The sequence below is a fragment of the Leptinotarsa decemlineata genome, unplaced genomic scaffold, assembly GCF_025532065.1.
Source record: "Leptinotarsa decemlineata unplaced genomic scaffold, Ldec_3_MD MMD2_tig00004307_RagTag_RagTag, whole genome shotgun sequence".
Lineage (NCBI taxonomy): Eukaryota > Metazoa > Arthropoda > Insecta > Coleoptera > Chrysomelidae > Leptinotarsa > Leptinotarsa decemlineata.
The window spans coordinates 6,914,117-6,929,969 of record NW_027412606.1 but is presented as its reverse complement, the minus strand read 5'-3'; the positions used below and the strand labels follow the sequence as shown (position 1 = coordinate 6,929,969).

Here is a 15,853-nt window from a genome sequence, read left to right as displayed (position 1 = left end):
CAGTGCTTTTCAGATAAAAGTATCCATCTTTAATAACTTTTGTAATACTGGTATTTAGGAAAAATCCAGAAACACGTCAATTTATGTTGGAAGGGACAAGAATTATGGCTTATTTAAACTTACTGGAAAAGCCACCCCCTCACCCCTAGCATCATCCCTTTTTTTTTTTAATTACTTCTCATATTTTTTATGTAACATTTGGATACTCCTCTTTGAGCTGATTTAAAAAATGTATAATACATGTAGGTTAAAGTGGTTAGTTAATGAGATAAACAATTTTTTTTTCAATAGCACAAATTTTACTTATTTTTTACTTTCACCTTATTTGCCTGTACTAAAATGGGTTGTGCAACAGTTCAAACTCTTTAATCTGTTTAACTGTGCTATTTATTCTACTTCAAATATCCAAACAACAAAAAACTCTACTTTTTATTAAAGTTTGACATTGTCAACTAGAATTTGTAGTCACTATTGATAGTGTACTTTGATACATTATTTATTTTGTTTCGCTGAAATGGTTTACTCTTTGCAAGAAAGAATTGAAATTGTAGGTTTATACTACCAAAATAATAATTGTGCAAGAGCTGCTGCTAGAATATTTAACGAATTACATGACGGAAGACATGCAACTCATAAGTATGTAATTCAACTGATGGAGAAATTTACCACAACAGGGTCTGTTTGCAATAAAGTGCATAAGCGAGAGAGGGACTCGTAAATAACGAAGCAATCCAAGTGGCAATTTTAGGGCAAGTCAGCTTAGAGGCTCCAATCGTTGTCAACAATAAGTAGAGCGATTGGTGTTTCATCTTCTAGTTTTCCTAGTTCTACATAAATTCAAGTACCACCCATATAAAGTTAAGTTGGTGCACGAGTTGAATGAAGATGATTTTGATCGTCGTCTAGAGTTTTGCGAATCAATGACACAATTTATCAATAACGATCCACAATTGTTAAACAATATTTGCTTTTCTGATGAATGCTCATTTTCATTAAATGGCTTAGTAAATAGGCATAATTGTAGATATTGGGCTGAAAGTGATCCACATATTATGCGTGAATTCCATACACAACATCCCCAAAAGTTTAACGTTTGGTGTGGTATCCTAGGTGACCACATTGTCGGACCTTTCTTCATCAACGGAAATTTAAATGGTGAATCATATCTTGAGTTACTCAGGGAAGGGGTTGACCTACGTATTAGAACAATAATAGAAAATGATGATATCCTTTCCGAAGATTTACTGGTATTTCAACAAGACGGAGCTCCCCCACACTATGCTATGCCTGTCCGACAATTTTTAAACGAAACATTCCCCGCTCGTTGGATAGGTAGAAGAGGGCAGATGATGGAGTGGCCACCTAGGTCACCGGATTTAACACCCCTAGACTTCTTTTTCTGGGGGTATTTAAAAACAAAAGTTTATGCTACCCAACCAGAATCTCTGGATGATTTACGAGAGAGGATAGAAAATGAATGTCGACAATTAAATCCAGCCATATTAAGCAATGTCAGAGAGGCATTTCAAAATAGATCATACCATTGTATGGAAGTGAATGGTACTCATTTTGAACACTTATTGTAACTTCATGATAAATAGCACAGTTAAAAAGATTAAAGAGTTCGAACTGTTGTACAACCCATTTTAGTACAGGCAAATAAGGTGAAAGTAAAAAATGAGTAAAATTTATGCTATTAAAAGAAAAATTGTTTATCTCATAAACTAACCACTTTAACCTACAAGTATTATACATTTTTGAAATCAGCTCAAAGAGGAGTATCCAAATTTTACATAAAAAATATGAGAAGTAATTTAAAAAAAAGGGATGATGCTAGGGGTGAGGGGGTGGCTTTTCCAGTAAGTTTAAATAAGCCATAATGCTTGCCCCTTCCAACATTAATTGACGTGTTTTTGGATTTTTCCTAAATACCAGTATTACAAAAGTTATTAAAGGTGGATACTTTTATCTGAAAAGCACTGTATAAGCTCTCATGAATGTTCAATGAATATTTGGTTTCAGCTATGCACGGAAAGCCTTTCTATAAGTCAGGAAAACGAGCAGCTAAGATCATCTTCCAAAATGCAGTTAACATCGCATCAGTAAATTACATTGGCGATTTTGTTTTGAAAATGGCACAACTTTTGATCATCATCGTATCCTTGTTGATTAATATGTTGGTGATGATGGTGAGTATTTTTTTAATAATTCAATTTTGATACCTTATGTGCATAAATGAATTGAAACCTGTTCTATCATTGAAAAATATTCAAATGCATATCTAGTATTTTTGGAGGTATTGATTGATATTTGTCAGCTTGATATTTTATTGAACTATTTCTTCATTTTTAATTTTATTCTTAAATTTGTCATATATCATTACGGACACTTATACTCAGGTATTCAATGGGTTTTTCGTGTTTGGAAAAAAATCCACGATATTTAGAGCAGTAAAATGTACATAACTGAATAACCTGGAACCAAAAAAACCTTAACATCTCATTTCCGGAACGTACTCTAAATAGATGAGAGGTTTTGGAACCTCAAACGTGAAATGAATCTATTGAAAACACTTTTCTCTCACCATAATAAAAATGCTGTCTTCCGACGCGCGTTTCACTAACCAAGTTTGCATAATCAGGAGATGACGAAAACTGTCATTTGGTTACTAAAACGCGCGTCACGAGACAGCATTGTTTTGGTGAAAAAAAGTGTTTTCAATAGATTGTACTCTGAATACCTATTACAAAAAAACTCCATTTTTGTTGTGATCACTGCATGTAAGATAATTGATAACTTTTATAACGTTAATGAGCCAGAACAAGTGTGTACTTTTCTGACTTTGTCTCGTTAATATATCATATTTTCATCATTTATATATTTTTTCACAGTATTGAATGAATATTATTATTATTGTCACAATAGAGACACCAACGCAATGAATAGTACAAAAACGCCACCCCCACAAAAAAATGTGCACTTTGACCTCTAGTAGCGAAGATTCCGTTTGATGACACCTACTTAGAACCTTGCTATAAGCACAAGCTTTTTACACCAGTGACTGAAAAAAAAAGAAGGAAGGAATTTGAATGCTGCGAATGATATATACTAAAAATTACAGTACTTTTATTTCTGAAGGGAGCCTGAACATAGCTTTTTCCTTTGTCCAACCACTCCTCAGGAGATTGAAGAATATATAACTAAAACAACAAGTAAACATGCTTCTGGGATAGATGATATATGTGGAAAAGCTGTAAGGTTTGTCAAGGAAACGATAGGTTTGCCTTTAGCTCACATAATCAATGAATCTTTTTTGTCAGGACAGTACCCATTGATTCTAAATTTCTCTAAATCTATACCAATTTTCAAAAACGAAGGATCTAGAGAGATAGTAGATAATTACCGAAATGTCTGCTTACAGAGCCAACTAGCCAAAATTTTTGATATGGCATATATTGAACGTCTCAATAAATTTTTGAATCAACATAACTCATTATTTGATTGTCAGAATGGATTTAGAAGGAACAAATCAACAAATACCGCCATATCTGATCTCAATACTACCGTCTATAGCTGCCTTAATAATAAACAAAATCCCATTGCTCTTTATTTTGACCTAAGTAGAGCGTTTGATACAGTTGATCACCAACTACTCTTGGAAAAATTACACCGAATTGGCATACGAGGAGTTACAAGTGATTGGATTGCTTCATATCTCCATGACAGACAACAAATAGTGGTGATAAACGGTAAAAAATCTAAAGAAAATATGGTGAACATTGGTGTCCCTCAGGGGTCTATATTGGGGCCAGTTCTCTTCAAAATTTTTATAAATGATATGGTTTATTCATGCTCTGAGCCAAAAAAAAACATTATGTATGCTGATGATACTAATATTCTGATTTCTGAGAATAAATTACAGGATACTGTAATCAAGGCAAATATTTGTGCTAATGATTTTCATGAGTGGTGTGTGTTCAACGGATTGCTAGTGAATTTGTCCAAGACATTTTTTATGGTGTTTAGAACAAAAAATATAAATTATGATTACAGTCCTCTAATAAGAGTTAATCATCAAACAATATAACAGGTGAAATACATCAAATTTCTAGGTATCAAAGTAGATCAAAAAATTACATGGGATCCTCATATTAATGATCTAACAAATAAATTAAGCACAAGTTGCTTCATCATCAGGCAATTGAGAGGTACAATATCGCTGGAAACCCTTAAACTGGCTTATTTTGGAATAGTGCAATCGACAATAAGTTATGGAATAATGTTTTGGGGTAACTCTGTACATATGAATAGAGTTTTTGTTATGCAAAAAAGAATTATCAGATGTATGGCAGGAGTGCACTCCAAAACATCATGTAGAAAATGGTTCAATCAACTAGGAATTCTCACAGTCCCCTCACTTTATGTGCTGCAGATCATATTATACGTTAAAAAAGATGAAAATTATTTGAGGAAAAAAAAAGATATACATAATTACTGTACAAGAAACAGTGAAAGATTATACCAGCCATACTCACGATTAGGAGTTGGTCAAGACTCCCATGTATATCAAGGTATTAAATGTTATAACAAACTCATGGCTATTCATCCTGAGTTAAGTTTAATGAGTAGGAATGAACTAAAATGTTGGTTGAATGAATTTTTAAAAAACAAGGTGTTCTACTCTCTTCAAGAATTTTTAAATTGTTGATGTTCATTGTATATTTTAATATTTTACTTATCAAAAATGTATATGTATAATCTTGTAAATTTTAATTACTTTTAAGCTCTCTTTGTGACTAGTCCAATAAGTTTCATGTATTTAAACTTTTTTTATGTTGTACATGTGAACTTTAGTGATGAATAAACTTCTATTCTATTCTATTCTATAGTGTTTCTCAAAGTGGGCGATAACGCCCCCTTGTGGTCGCTGGAGGTCTATAGGGGGCACAGAGATGATTGGGGGCGTTGAAGCGGTTTAGGTGGGCGATAGCTAATTTAAAAATGCTTTTTTGCGTTCAACATAAACTTTACCGCTCTTTTACGCTTAACGCGAGTTTCCTCGTGTAACGCCATCTAGGGGACTAGACAGTAACTATTTTTGTCCGATAGTTGTCAAACTGTACAATAGATAACGGTAAGCTTCAATGCGAAGCGAGAAGTTTCTAGTCTCCATTCTCGAAAGTACTAGGCCCACCCGCTGCTTCATATAAAAGCGCGCGCGCGCCATCCAGCCTGTAATGTTATTCAACGATATTGAGAAAACAAGTGAATTTAGTTAGCGACTAGCTAGGTAAATTGCTGTACGTGTAGTGGTGAATACTGTGAGTGCTGTCATTAGCAAGTTTTCAATACTCGATTCTTTACTTCAGCATTTTTGAAGACAAAATTATGTCGGAAGCAAAAAAGAAGAAACGGCAGAATAGCGCGGAATATATAAAATATGGATTTATTGAAAATCGAATGAAGCGATGAAACCCTCAAGGCTACATCATTTGAATAAAATGCATTCAGATAAAAAAGACAAAAGTGTGACTCACTTTCAAGAACTGGAAAAGAAACACTCAGCTCAGCCAACTGTGTCAAAACTTTTTTCAGGGGCTTCTAAGCAAGACGACGACGGTCACCAAGCATCCTACAATATCTCCTTGCTAATTGCTCAAACAGGTAAACCTCACACTATTGGAGAGGATTTAATTTTACTGGCAATAAATTAATAACTACTGTGCTCCATAAACCAGCGGCAGATATCCGAAAAATTTCTTTGAGCAATAGTTCCGTGCAAAGACGAATTGATGAGATGTCTGAAAACATTGAAGATTCATTGTGCAATCCTCTGAAGCCTTCTAAATTCAGTTAGATAAGTCCACTTTACCAACCAATGAAGCATTGTTGTTGTCATACGTGAGGTTTATTAAAAATGAGAAAGTATATCAAGAAATACTATTTGCCCAAAATTTAGAGACGGATACACTGGAAAAATTTTGTGATGAGAAAGAAATTCCACTGAAGAATATTATATCAGCTTCTACGGATGGCGCTCCGGCTATGACAGGACGTCACAAAGGCTTTATAGCGTACTTAAAAAATAAAATTCCAGATGTGCTCGCTGTACATTGCGTTATTCATAGGCAACATTTGGTTGCAAAAAATTTGTCTGAGCGCCTTTCTCATTCACTGCAATATATCATCAAAGCAGTCAATAAAATCCGAAACAGCTTTTTAAATGACAGATTATTTAATTAGCTTTGTGTTGCTGACAATGAAGATTTCAACCGATTGCTATTTCACACAGAAGTGCGTTGGCTATCAAGAGCTAACTGTCTGACTCGATTTTACAATCGATTTGACTCTGTAATAGAGTTCTTGGAAAACAAAGACAAACAATTGCACGACAACCTCATCACTTCAAAGAATGATATTGCGTACTTGACAGACCTGTATAAATTATTTAATGATGTTAATCTCCAACTTCAAGGTGACGACTTGAATTTGAATTAAACAAAAAATGTCATTGCTGCTTTTGTAGCCAAATTGCTCTTACACAAGAATAATATCAGTAGACGTGAGTTTCGCAATTTCCCTAATTTGTCAGCAGTAACCTTCAACAACGACGACTTGCTTGTTTACTGCCAACATTTGGAGAACCTCCACAGTGATTTCGCAGAACGATTGTAGGACATTTTGAAATTGGAAATACCGGACTGGGGGTTGGATCCTCTTACAAATGTCAATACAGCAAGATCACCCCAGCTGGAAGAAGAACTCATATAACTGATAACGAATGAGGAAATAAAAATAAAATTCAAAAATGAATACCAAGAATTTTATCTACAAAAGCCAATCCCGCAATTGTACCCTAGAGTGTGGTCCACCGTTCAACGATTTTTGATAGCATTCGCATCATCGTATTTGTGTGAACGTGGATTCAGTGCTGTGGAAACTGAAAAGAGAAATCGGTTACAGATTACCGAACGCGGTGACTTACGGCTGTTTTTGAGTAAATTCGAGCCTGATATTAAAAATCATCAAATTCATCTTTCACATTAGATTAGTTTTAAAATTCAAATTTGAAATGTTTGTTTTAATAACATGATTAAAAGTTTTCTTAATATTACAAAATAGTGTTTTAAATTACCTTCATTAGAAACTCTTATTTTCACATGACACACATTGCGATTGTGATTCTTAAGATGTAGTAAAGTAAAAACATTTGGGGAGCGCTAGAAAATAATTAATTCTCGAAGCGTCAGCGAAGATGAAAATCGAGAAACACAGGACAGTGGAAGTTCACTTACCGTTTGTTTGAAGGTGATTGACAATGTTTCGTGATGAATTTCACTAGTTCGGACTTTCATTGTCTACTATATAAAATGATTTGAAATCCCTGAAACAAGTAAAAAAGAATAGTTGAAAATAACAATTATATTAAGCAACAATAAACCTGAAATGAAATGATAGTGGAATAACCTACAAGTAAAAATATAATAATTGAATAAATAAAAATTAAAGGAATGCAAAAAAGAAAATAATAAAAATAAAGTGTAGAGATTCCAAGTCACGTTAGTTCACGACGTTTCGATTGTTGGTATCTACAATCGTCTTCGGGTGCTGACTGTCAGCAGCATTCCTTTAATTTTTATTTATTCAATTATTATATTTTTACTTGTAGGTTATTCCACTATCATTTCATTTCAGGTTTATTGTTGCTTAATATAATTGTTATTTTCAACTATTCTTTTTTACTTGTTTCAGGGATTTCAAATCATTTTATATAGTAGACAATGGAAGTCCGAACTAGTGAAATTCTTCACCTACCGTCGTAGACAAAAATCCTCTTCAATGGTGAAGCATTCACGGAGAAGAATTTTATGAATCATCACCGATAGCACTTGGATTTTCATTGGCACCACCCGCTAATGTTCGTAGCAAACAATTATTGTGCGGGTTTAATTCATGAACCTTTGCGTAACTGATTAGACCCCGAAAAGGCGGCAAAAATACTTTTTATTAAGAAAGCTCAGCATAGAAGCAAACTTGAGGAAAACATTTGTCTACATAAAGTTGTATAAGAATATAATATGAGACTTCTTTCTATGTGCTTTTTATTTTCAACGTTGGCCAGAATGACATAAAAATTATATTTTTTCTCATTAGTCAGCTATGCTTGAAGACAGGTAGTTAACAAATCTAAAGAGATGAACTTTAAACGTTCAAGCCAGTCTCGAATATACCTACACAGTAGGTTGTATGGACTGACCGGTCTTGCACTGATGAGTGGCTAATGAGCCCGAAACCAGTCTGCAAGTGTGCCCGTTCCAAAATTGAAGGTCGATCCTTTCAGTTGTATTGCCAATTGCTATGCAGGAAATTTCCTGTAAAGATTTCTGCACTGACGCCTGTTGGATATAATCCAACGCCCTTTGTGGTATTAGCCAGGGGAGTAGTTGTTTTCTGATAGGCGTCAGTCCATTCAACCTACTGTGTAGGTATATTCGAGACAGGCTTGAACATTTAAAGTTAATTTCTTTAGATTTGTTTACTGCCTGTCTTCAAGCATAGCCCATCGACTAATAAGAAAGTTTTTATTCCTTATTCAGAGGAATCGGGCAAATTTCGGATATGCAGTTTGTAAGTACCTCGTCCACTAGATAGAGTGACATTTTGTTGTTCGCTCCAACTTAGGAAGAGGAATGAAATACTCTGAAAGAATTCCGATTTTCAATTATGGAATATCATTGACTTTAGGTTGATGATGGCCACTATCTTGCACTGATGAGTGGCTAATGAGCCCGAAACCGGTCTGCAAGTGTGCCCATTCCAAAATTGAAGGTCGACTCTTTCAGTTGTATTGCCAGTTGCATATGCAGGAAATTTTCCATTCCATAACATTCGTTGTGGAATGGAATCAGATATCATTCACAGGATTCTTCCACAATATAGTATATGAAAAAGGTTAAATTTCACTTACATGGAACATTGTCAACGTCATTGGTAGACATACGATGTTATGCCGTAAGGCACTTGCCTTATCAGCTCTCCAGTGCCAAATATAGATAACATAATAGGAGAAAACATTCATGTCATCCGACGTTATGCCACGGAATGAGTTCAATCTACTCATGTCATCGATGACAGTTCGTAATGGCATTCATTCAACTAATCTAAATTCAGTTGTATTGCTACCTGCATATGCAGAAAATTTTCTGTGAAGATTCCTGCACTGACGCCTGTCGTATATAATCCAACGCCTTTCATGGTATTAGCCAGAAGAGTAGTTGTTTTCTGATAGGCGTCAGTCCATTCAACCTACTGTGTAGGTATAAGCGAGACTGGCTTGAACGTCTAAAGTTCATTTCTTTAGATAAAAATTATAGGATTTCCCAAGAATCGATGAGCGTCACTGATTGAAAGAGAATATTTTTATTATTTTTATCTTATGAATACACTGACCCATTACTTGTTACTTGATGAAAATTAATAACACTATCCTAGATGATAATTATACAACTCACACATTTCATTCAAGACGCATTTCACCACATAGTAATTTCATCCTTTTTACTGATGAAACGACCGTTTAGTGAACCATGTCTTGAACGAAATGTTAAAATTGTATAATTATCATCAGAGACACTATTATTTTATTCTGTGTGATGAAATTGGCCAAATTTATAATAATTTCAGTTGAATGTGATTAGGAAAACCTGTATACACACTCTATAGTATTATTTGATGAATGAATCATAATGACTAATGCCCTTTTTTTTGTTTTAGGGAGCATCTGGCGCTAGCGTTGCTATTTCTTATGCCATTGTCTTTGTAGTATCATTGTGTGTGGCAGTAACATTCTTTTCACCTTTTGAGGTAAGTTTTTCATACCTTGAATGTCTTTCCATCTCATAAACGGCCTACACACGTTACGATTTTTCGTACTGCTTGCAGTACGATATGCATTGGTACTGCCGCAGTAACGATAAATCATAACGTGTGTAGGCAAATTGGGTGTTTTGCAGTATGCAGTCGTCAAATCGTTCGTAGTACGTAGCTTCCATAAAATATTGTATCAACAGTCATATCTGGGGTGGGGTTATAGACAAGTTGGAACGTTTGAAGCTTATTGCTGTGGCAGTTTCAATTTTATATCGTTCAAAGCAAATCATTTAGGGAAAAGGGTTTTATATATTTCATATCATTATAATGGATATGAAAAATAAGACGTTCTGGGAAGAGTTTATTGCTGCATACAAATAAAACAGCTGCCTGTGGGATGTAAAATAAAAAGAAATTCAAGTTACGATATTTTATTTGCAAAATTTAAAGAGTTGTTCCCAAGAGTTGTTCGAATCTCAAGAAGTAATGAAAAAGAAAATATACAATATAAAAACTTCCTTCAGACATGACTTTTGAAAGATTGAAATCTAAACCTCGGCAGTACGTGCTGTTGTGAGGTGTGGATGAAACATGGCTGTACTGCATGCCGTACAGTTTTCTTTACAATTTGCAGTTCAACATGCAGTACGAAAAATCGTAACGTGTGTAGGGCGCTATACAATTTGAATTTTTTATATCTGAAATATAGTTTGTTATGTAAAAAGTGTATCAACCAGACCAGCGAACCAAACCAGTGTATAAAAAAAGCTTCATGGAAACTTATTTTTTCTAGGACTTTGAGTTTGAAAAACATATAATTTTTATTATACTCATTTGAAAAATTTTATTTCCGGTAATTGATATTGTACAATTATACGAATTTTCTTATACCTTGATGATTTGTAATACTGAATGGGGACTATTTTCTGAATTTGCTAAGTGGTATAATTTTTTTTATAATTTCCAATATTTCCATGATGCTTGAAAGCTGACAATTCAGTTCCAAACTCAACCAAAAGGAAAGCTCATGTTGAAATAAGTGCCTTGTATTTTTATCGGTATTTGGCAAACTGAGAGATTTGGAAATTTCACTTGTGGCTCGTCCGATTTTATTATTTCTTATTCGTTCAGAATATCTGTCAGATTAGTAATTGATTAAAAAATATAAAAATCACTATTTTCAATAATTTTTACCACCTTACGCTGATTTCACCAAATGACAACCTATCATTACCGCTATTTTTGTGTTTTTCTGAAAGTTCTGCAGAGTATTTAAGGGCTATTTTTTAAATATTTTCGAATTGAACTTGAAAATTAACTCTGCCTCTGGTTTCATTAACATTGATGAGTTTTTTCGTACTATCTTGTACATTTGACGCATGCCATAGATCAAATTTGACTGAATTTCTGCAAAATAAAAATCTTTCAGGCACTTCTTATTGACATGGTTACGAATACACCGAATTTGATATATTTTAGAATTCATTTTTTTTGTCATATTATATATATGGTCATGCCAGCTGAGTGTTTCTTCTAGAGTCAATCCTAGAAATTTCACAGAAATGTTTCGGTTTATGTGTACATCGTCAAGTTTCAAAGATATTTGATAGTTTGCAGTCCTTTGTCTGGTATGAAAGATTACGTATTCTGTTTTTTCGGTATTGAGATACAGTTGATTGGCAGGGAACTATTCCCAAAGTTTCCCTAATAACAAATTGCAGTCGTCCTACAAAAAAAGCTGAATCATCTGTATTCCGGTAGATATTCCACTAAGTCAGCAATGAACAGTGTGGACAGTACTGGAGCTAGTACACTACCTTGAGGAACGCCTACTTCCAGCTTTACGGTTTCTGAACGATGCCTACTCACTGACCCATCTGGCTCTTTCTGAGATATTTGAACAAACTGACTTCTGTCCAACAAGTAGGATGAAATCAGTTTTGCACTTGTGCCAACGTTTTTCCTAATCCTCAAAACAGTTCTGATATGAATTTTTTGCTGTCTCAGCAATTCAGTTTTAATGGGCTTGTTTCATGATTTTTGGTTTATAGTTCCCTTCATAGAAATTTTAAATTGAAAAATAGTGCACTTTGTTTCATCTCTCTAAGTACCCTGTTTTCCCGTAATTAATTATTAAAAATCGAATTTGGTAGGGTGGTGACGTCACGAGCCTATTCCTGCTTCGTGTTCGATTGACCAATAGGAACAATAGAAATAATCAACATCAAACACACACAAATTGAACTCGATGAAAAAACGAATTGTTCCTACACGAGCTGTGCTAAGAAAAAGTTGAAACTCAATGTTGCAAAAACAAGCAGAATGGATCCGATATGACATACATTTTCAATGCTGAATAAACCAATAAATTGTGATATGGGTACTCCATTTTCCTGAGAAAATAAACGGTTAATTAAAATTTTCTGTAATTATTCATTAATTTTTTTTAACAATAAAGCCAGCAAACAAATAAATGAATGCTTCATGAACCCTAATGAAATGAATCAATTATGCATTCATGCCACCCACCAAAAATAAGAAATTCAACATTACTGGTATATTAGCCATATTGTCATCCAGTCAGCCAGCACTCTCTGTAGTGTATGTGACAACTATTACTACTGTCAATGATTTCCACACATAACTTCGTATTTTTGTTAAAATAATGTCAAAATGAATGTTAGCCTAGTTTTGTTAAAGCTGACTCCGACAACTTACCAAGAGTCGATTTTGAAATGATCGATGAATTTTACTTGGAAAATTTGCAATACTTTGGTACCGAAATGAAGAATGAAAAATTGAAACGGTAGGTGGTATATTTAGTAGGTCATTTCAGACTTTGTCTTTTATCGAAGGATGGAAAGTTTTCATTTAATTTTTATTTTAGCTCGGCCAACTAAAGAAAACCATAGATCTCTTAGAGTTTCGTTTTTTGGAACACTGAACAACTTTTTGTCTGGTATGGATGATCTGTTTTTACAACTAGGTATAAAACATATTTAACCATTTTGGTGGTAGTAATGGTGAAATTCAATCCAAAAATAACCTGAAAAAATATTTTTCGGAATGTTAACTAATGACACAGAATATGCAGCAAAATAGGCACTTGCCGAGACCTACCTTTCACAAAAAAAATTCTTCAATTAGATAATTGTAACATATGTATTCACACAGAGTTGACAACAATAACAACAAAAATGGCATATGTCAAATTGGATCATCAGATCTGTCGTTGGATATTAAAAACCAATACACCTGGCAACTCCGCTCTAGACACGATAAATTTTATTGGTCGACAGACACGCGGCCAATTTAAATTCTTGCTTTTCGAATTGTTCTTTTTTCTGCACATATAAAGAGATTTTGGGACCGATTAGGCTTGATAAGTATAATATACCCCTAACTCAATCAGTCTATAAGCAAATTAGTTTCATTTTCCATAGCATGAAACAATCCCATTTCCCCAGTCATTGCAAAATTTCGTTATATGTGTTTCTTTAATCATAGGAACAAGAAAAAGTCGCTAACTGAACATGCTAAACAGCTGAAACTGTGAACCTATGTTCGAGAAGAGTGTACCAACATAAAAAAATGAAAAATTGCTAATGGAATATATGTAGTTCGCGAAATATGAACTGTCACCGTATTTTTTGAACAAATAAAATCAAAATATACTTTATTGTCCGAAGATTTGCATCTTATTGACAAAGTCCAAAAAATACAATGTTAATATAGAAAAAGTACCTAAAAAGTATAAATGTAGATATAAAAAAGTTACAAAAATATATAAATGCAAATATAAAAAAAAAATCCTAAAAATGTATAGATAAAATACCACCATGTATAAAGTGTAGGGGGATTCTGATAGGTCTTGAAGGTGTTCTATCTACAATTGAATATTTGGACGTCACTGTTTGAGCCGCTGTGTATCTTACTGAACAAATGATCACCAAGCAATGATGACAATAAACTCTAATCTAATTCATTTATTTTTCAGACGACCATCGATACAATATTCCTATGCTTCTGCGAAGACAGTTTACTTAATGACGGAATGGCTCGACCCTATGCCATGTCCAGGGACTTGATGGAATTTGTGGAAAATTCCAAGAAAATATATGGAGAGAAGAAATAACTGGATTGTTAATATGGAATTGGTTTCTTATTCAAACATAACACTTTTCGAATTAATACCAATTCCAAAAAGTATAATATGTAAACATTTATTCATAACCATGTGACTGTATGTAACGCTTTTACATTTGTTAAGATCAAATGGCCTTTGAGAGGTAAATATAATGCACATTTATTAAATATATACATATATATTTATGATACATGGTATATATAGAAAAAAAACATGTAACTATTAATGTTATTCCAATTTAAAGCTAATTTGTTTTTGTCTGTGTTCTCAGGTTCATTGTTACTTTGACTTTTAGAAAGTTTATTTCAGTTAGACTTTTCGAGTATATTTTATATATGCTTCATCTTGCTGAAAATTTCAACTACTTGGAGTTGTTGAACAAATATTTTTTATATAACCGTTTTTTGAATTCGTAACTGAATTCTCACTTTTGAGGAAAATTACTCATAAAAATATTTTATTGTTCAATATTTTTGTTAAAAAAAAATTATTGAATATGACGGCTATAGAATAATGACCTAGTCGATGAAATTTTTTCATATAAATAATTTTAGACGGATCATTATCATTGAGGTACTGTAAAGCATACAAAGACCAATTCAAATAATTTGAGTTTATATGAAATTACTAATTTGTTTGTTCACCTGTTGAACAAAATTAAATGAGAAATTGTTAATGACAATGGTCATGTTACCGATTATTTCTATCCTGGAAACATACTCATCGAAAAGCGTCATTAGTTTTAAGGTTAGAGTTCTATTATTTTTTACTTTTTTGTATTGTTTGCATTTAAATAAAGGGGGACTTTTGAAAACTGTTCCCTTCAACTGTATTGAAGTATGCCTGGAATCAAAAGCATAAGGTAATAACTTGTGATTAATGAAAAAGTAAAATGGAAAGTGTAGTAGTTTGAAGGTAGCATTGATTTCAAGAGACAATAATTTTGGTGTTTTAGGTTAGTTTTTATAATTTCAATTGTTTTTTCTCCCAGATTGCAGATTGCTTTGTTTTTCTAATGTCAATTAAAATTATTTTGTACAATTTTCTCTCGAATTAAAGTTTATTGAACACTAACAATTATTATTTAATATTTCAATTTTTCCCTAACAGCCATTCCTTAGATTGTAAGTGTCAGTCTGAATTAAATACGAATTTGAAAAAAATTAAAGATTTTTTCAAGGACAAAACACAAGTACTACGAAAAAATCTTTTAGGCGCTCTAAGAGCGGTGTCTGTGCGAAAATAGCGATTCACATTGGATTTGAAACGCTGGAGATTGAATCCATTTAGAAAAACGTTCTCAGGAAGTTTATTCCACATAAACGCCGTTCCCCAAATGAAAGAGTTTTTCAACAGTTCGAGGTGTACTAAGTTGAACCTCATAACGATGAGCAGTAGATACATTGCGAAGACAAAGTTTTGTACTTGTACAAAAATCAAAATGCAAACAATATGGGGAGTGAAATTCACAAGTACAGTACTTGCAACAAAGAATTGTATAATAGACTACCATTGTTTTAGTCTATTGTATAATAGACTAAAACAATGAAGCAGACTGACTAAATGTCAATTAAACTATATAACCGTATACCGGTGGATTGGAAGGCATCAACTAAAAAAAATTGAAAGACTAAAAAAATCACTCATTTTAAATCCACATTGAAGATGTTTTCTCCTATGTATGGACTAATATTTAGTACTGTCTATTTAATAACGTACTCTTACACAAAGCCTAGTTTCTAGGATTATCTCATTTTTACAGAATTCACTACTTCTATTTCTACATAGCTTTACGAATGTTATACATTTTTTTTATATTACTACACCTCAGTCTTG

At 33.3% G+C, this 15,853-nt stretch overlaps 1 protein-coding gene across 1 annotated transcript in view; it reads left to right on the top strand.

Moving 5' to 3' along the window:
* The window catches only part of LOC111511811 (choline transporter-like protein 1), a 105,164-nt gene extending 90,070 nt beyond the window's left edge, over window positions 1-15,094 (top strand). Inside the window, exons 11-13 of the mRNA XM_074178882.1 lie at window positions 2,023-2,189; window positions 9,775-9,864; window positions 13,868-15,094. Coding sequence (XP_074034983.1) covers window positions 2,023-2,189; window positions 9,775-9,864; window positions 13,868-14,005 — 395 coding nt within the window. The 3' untranslated portion in view covers window positions 14,006-15,094. The remainder of the gene's footprint in view (window positions 1-2,022; window positions 2,190-9,774; window positions 9,865-13,867) is intronic.
* Window positions 15,095-15,853: the final 759 nt, after the last annotated feature.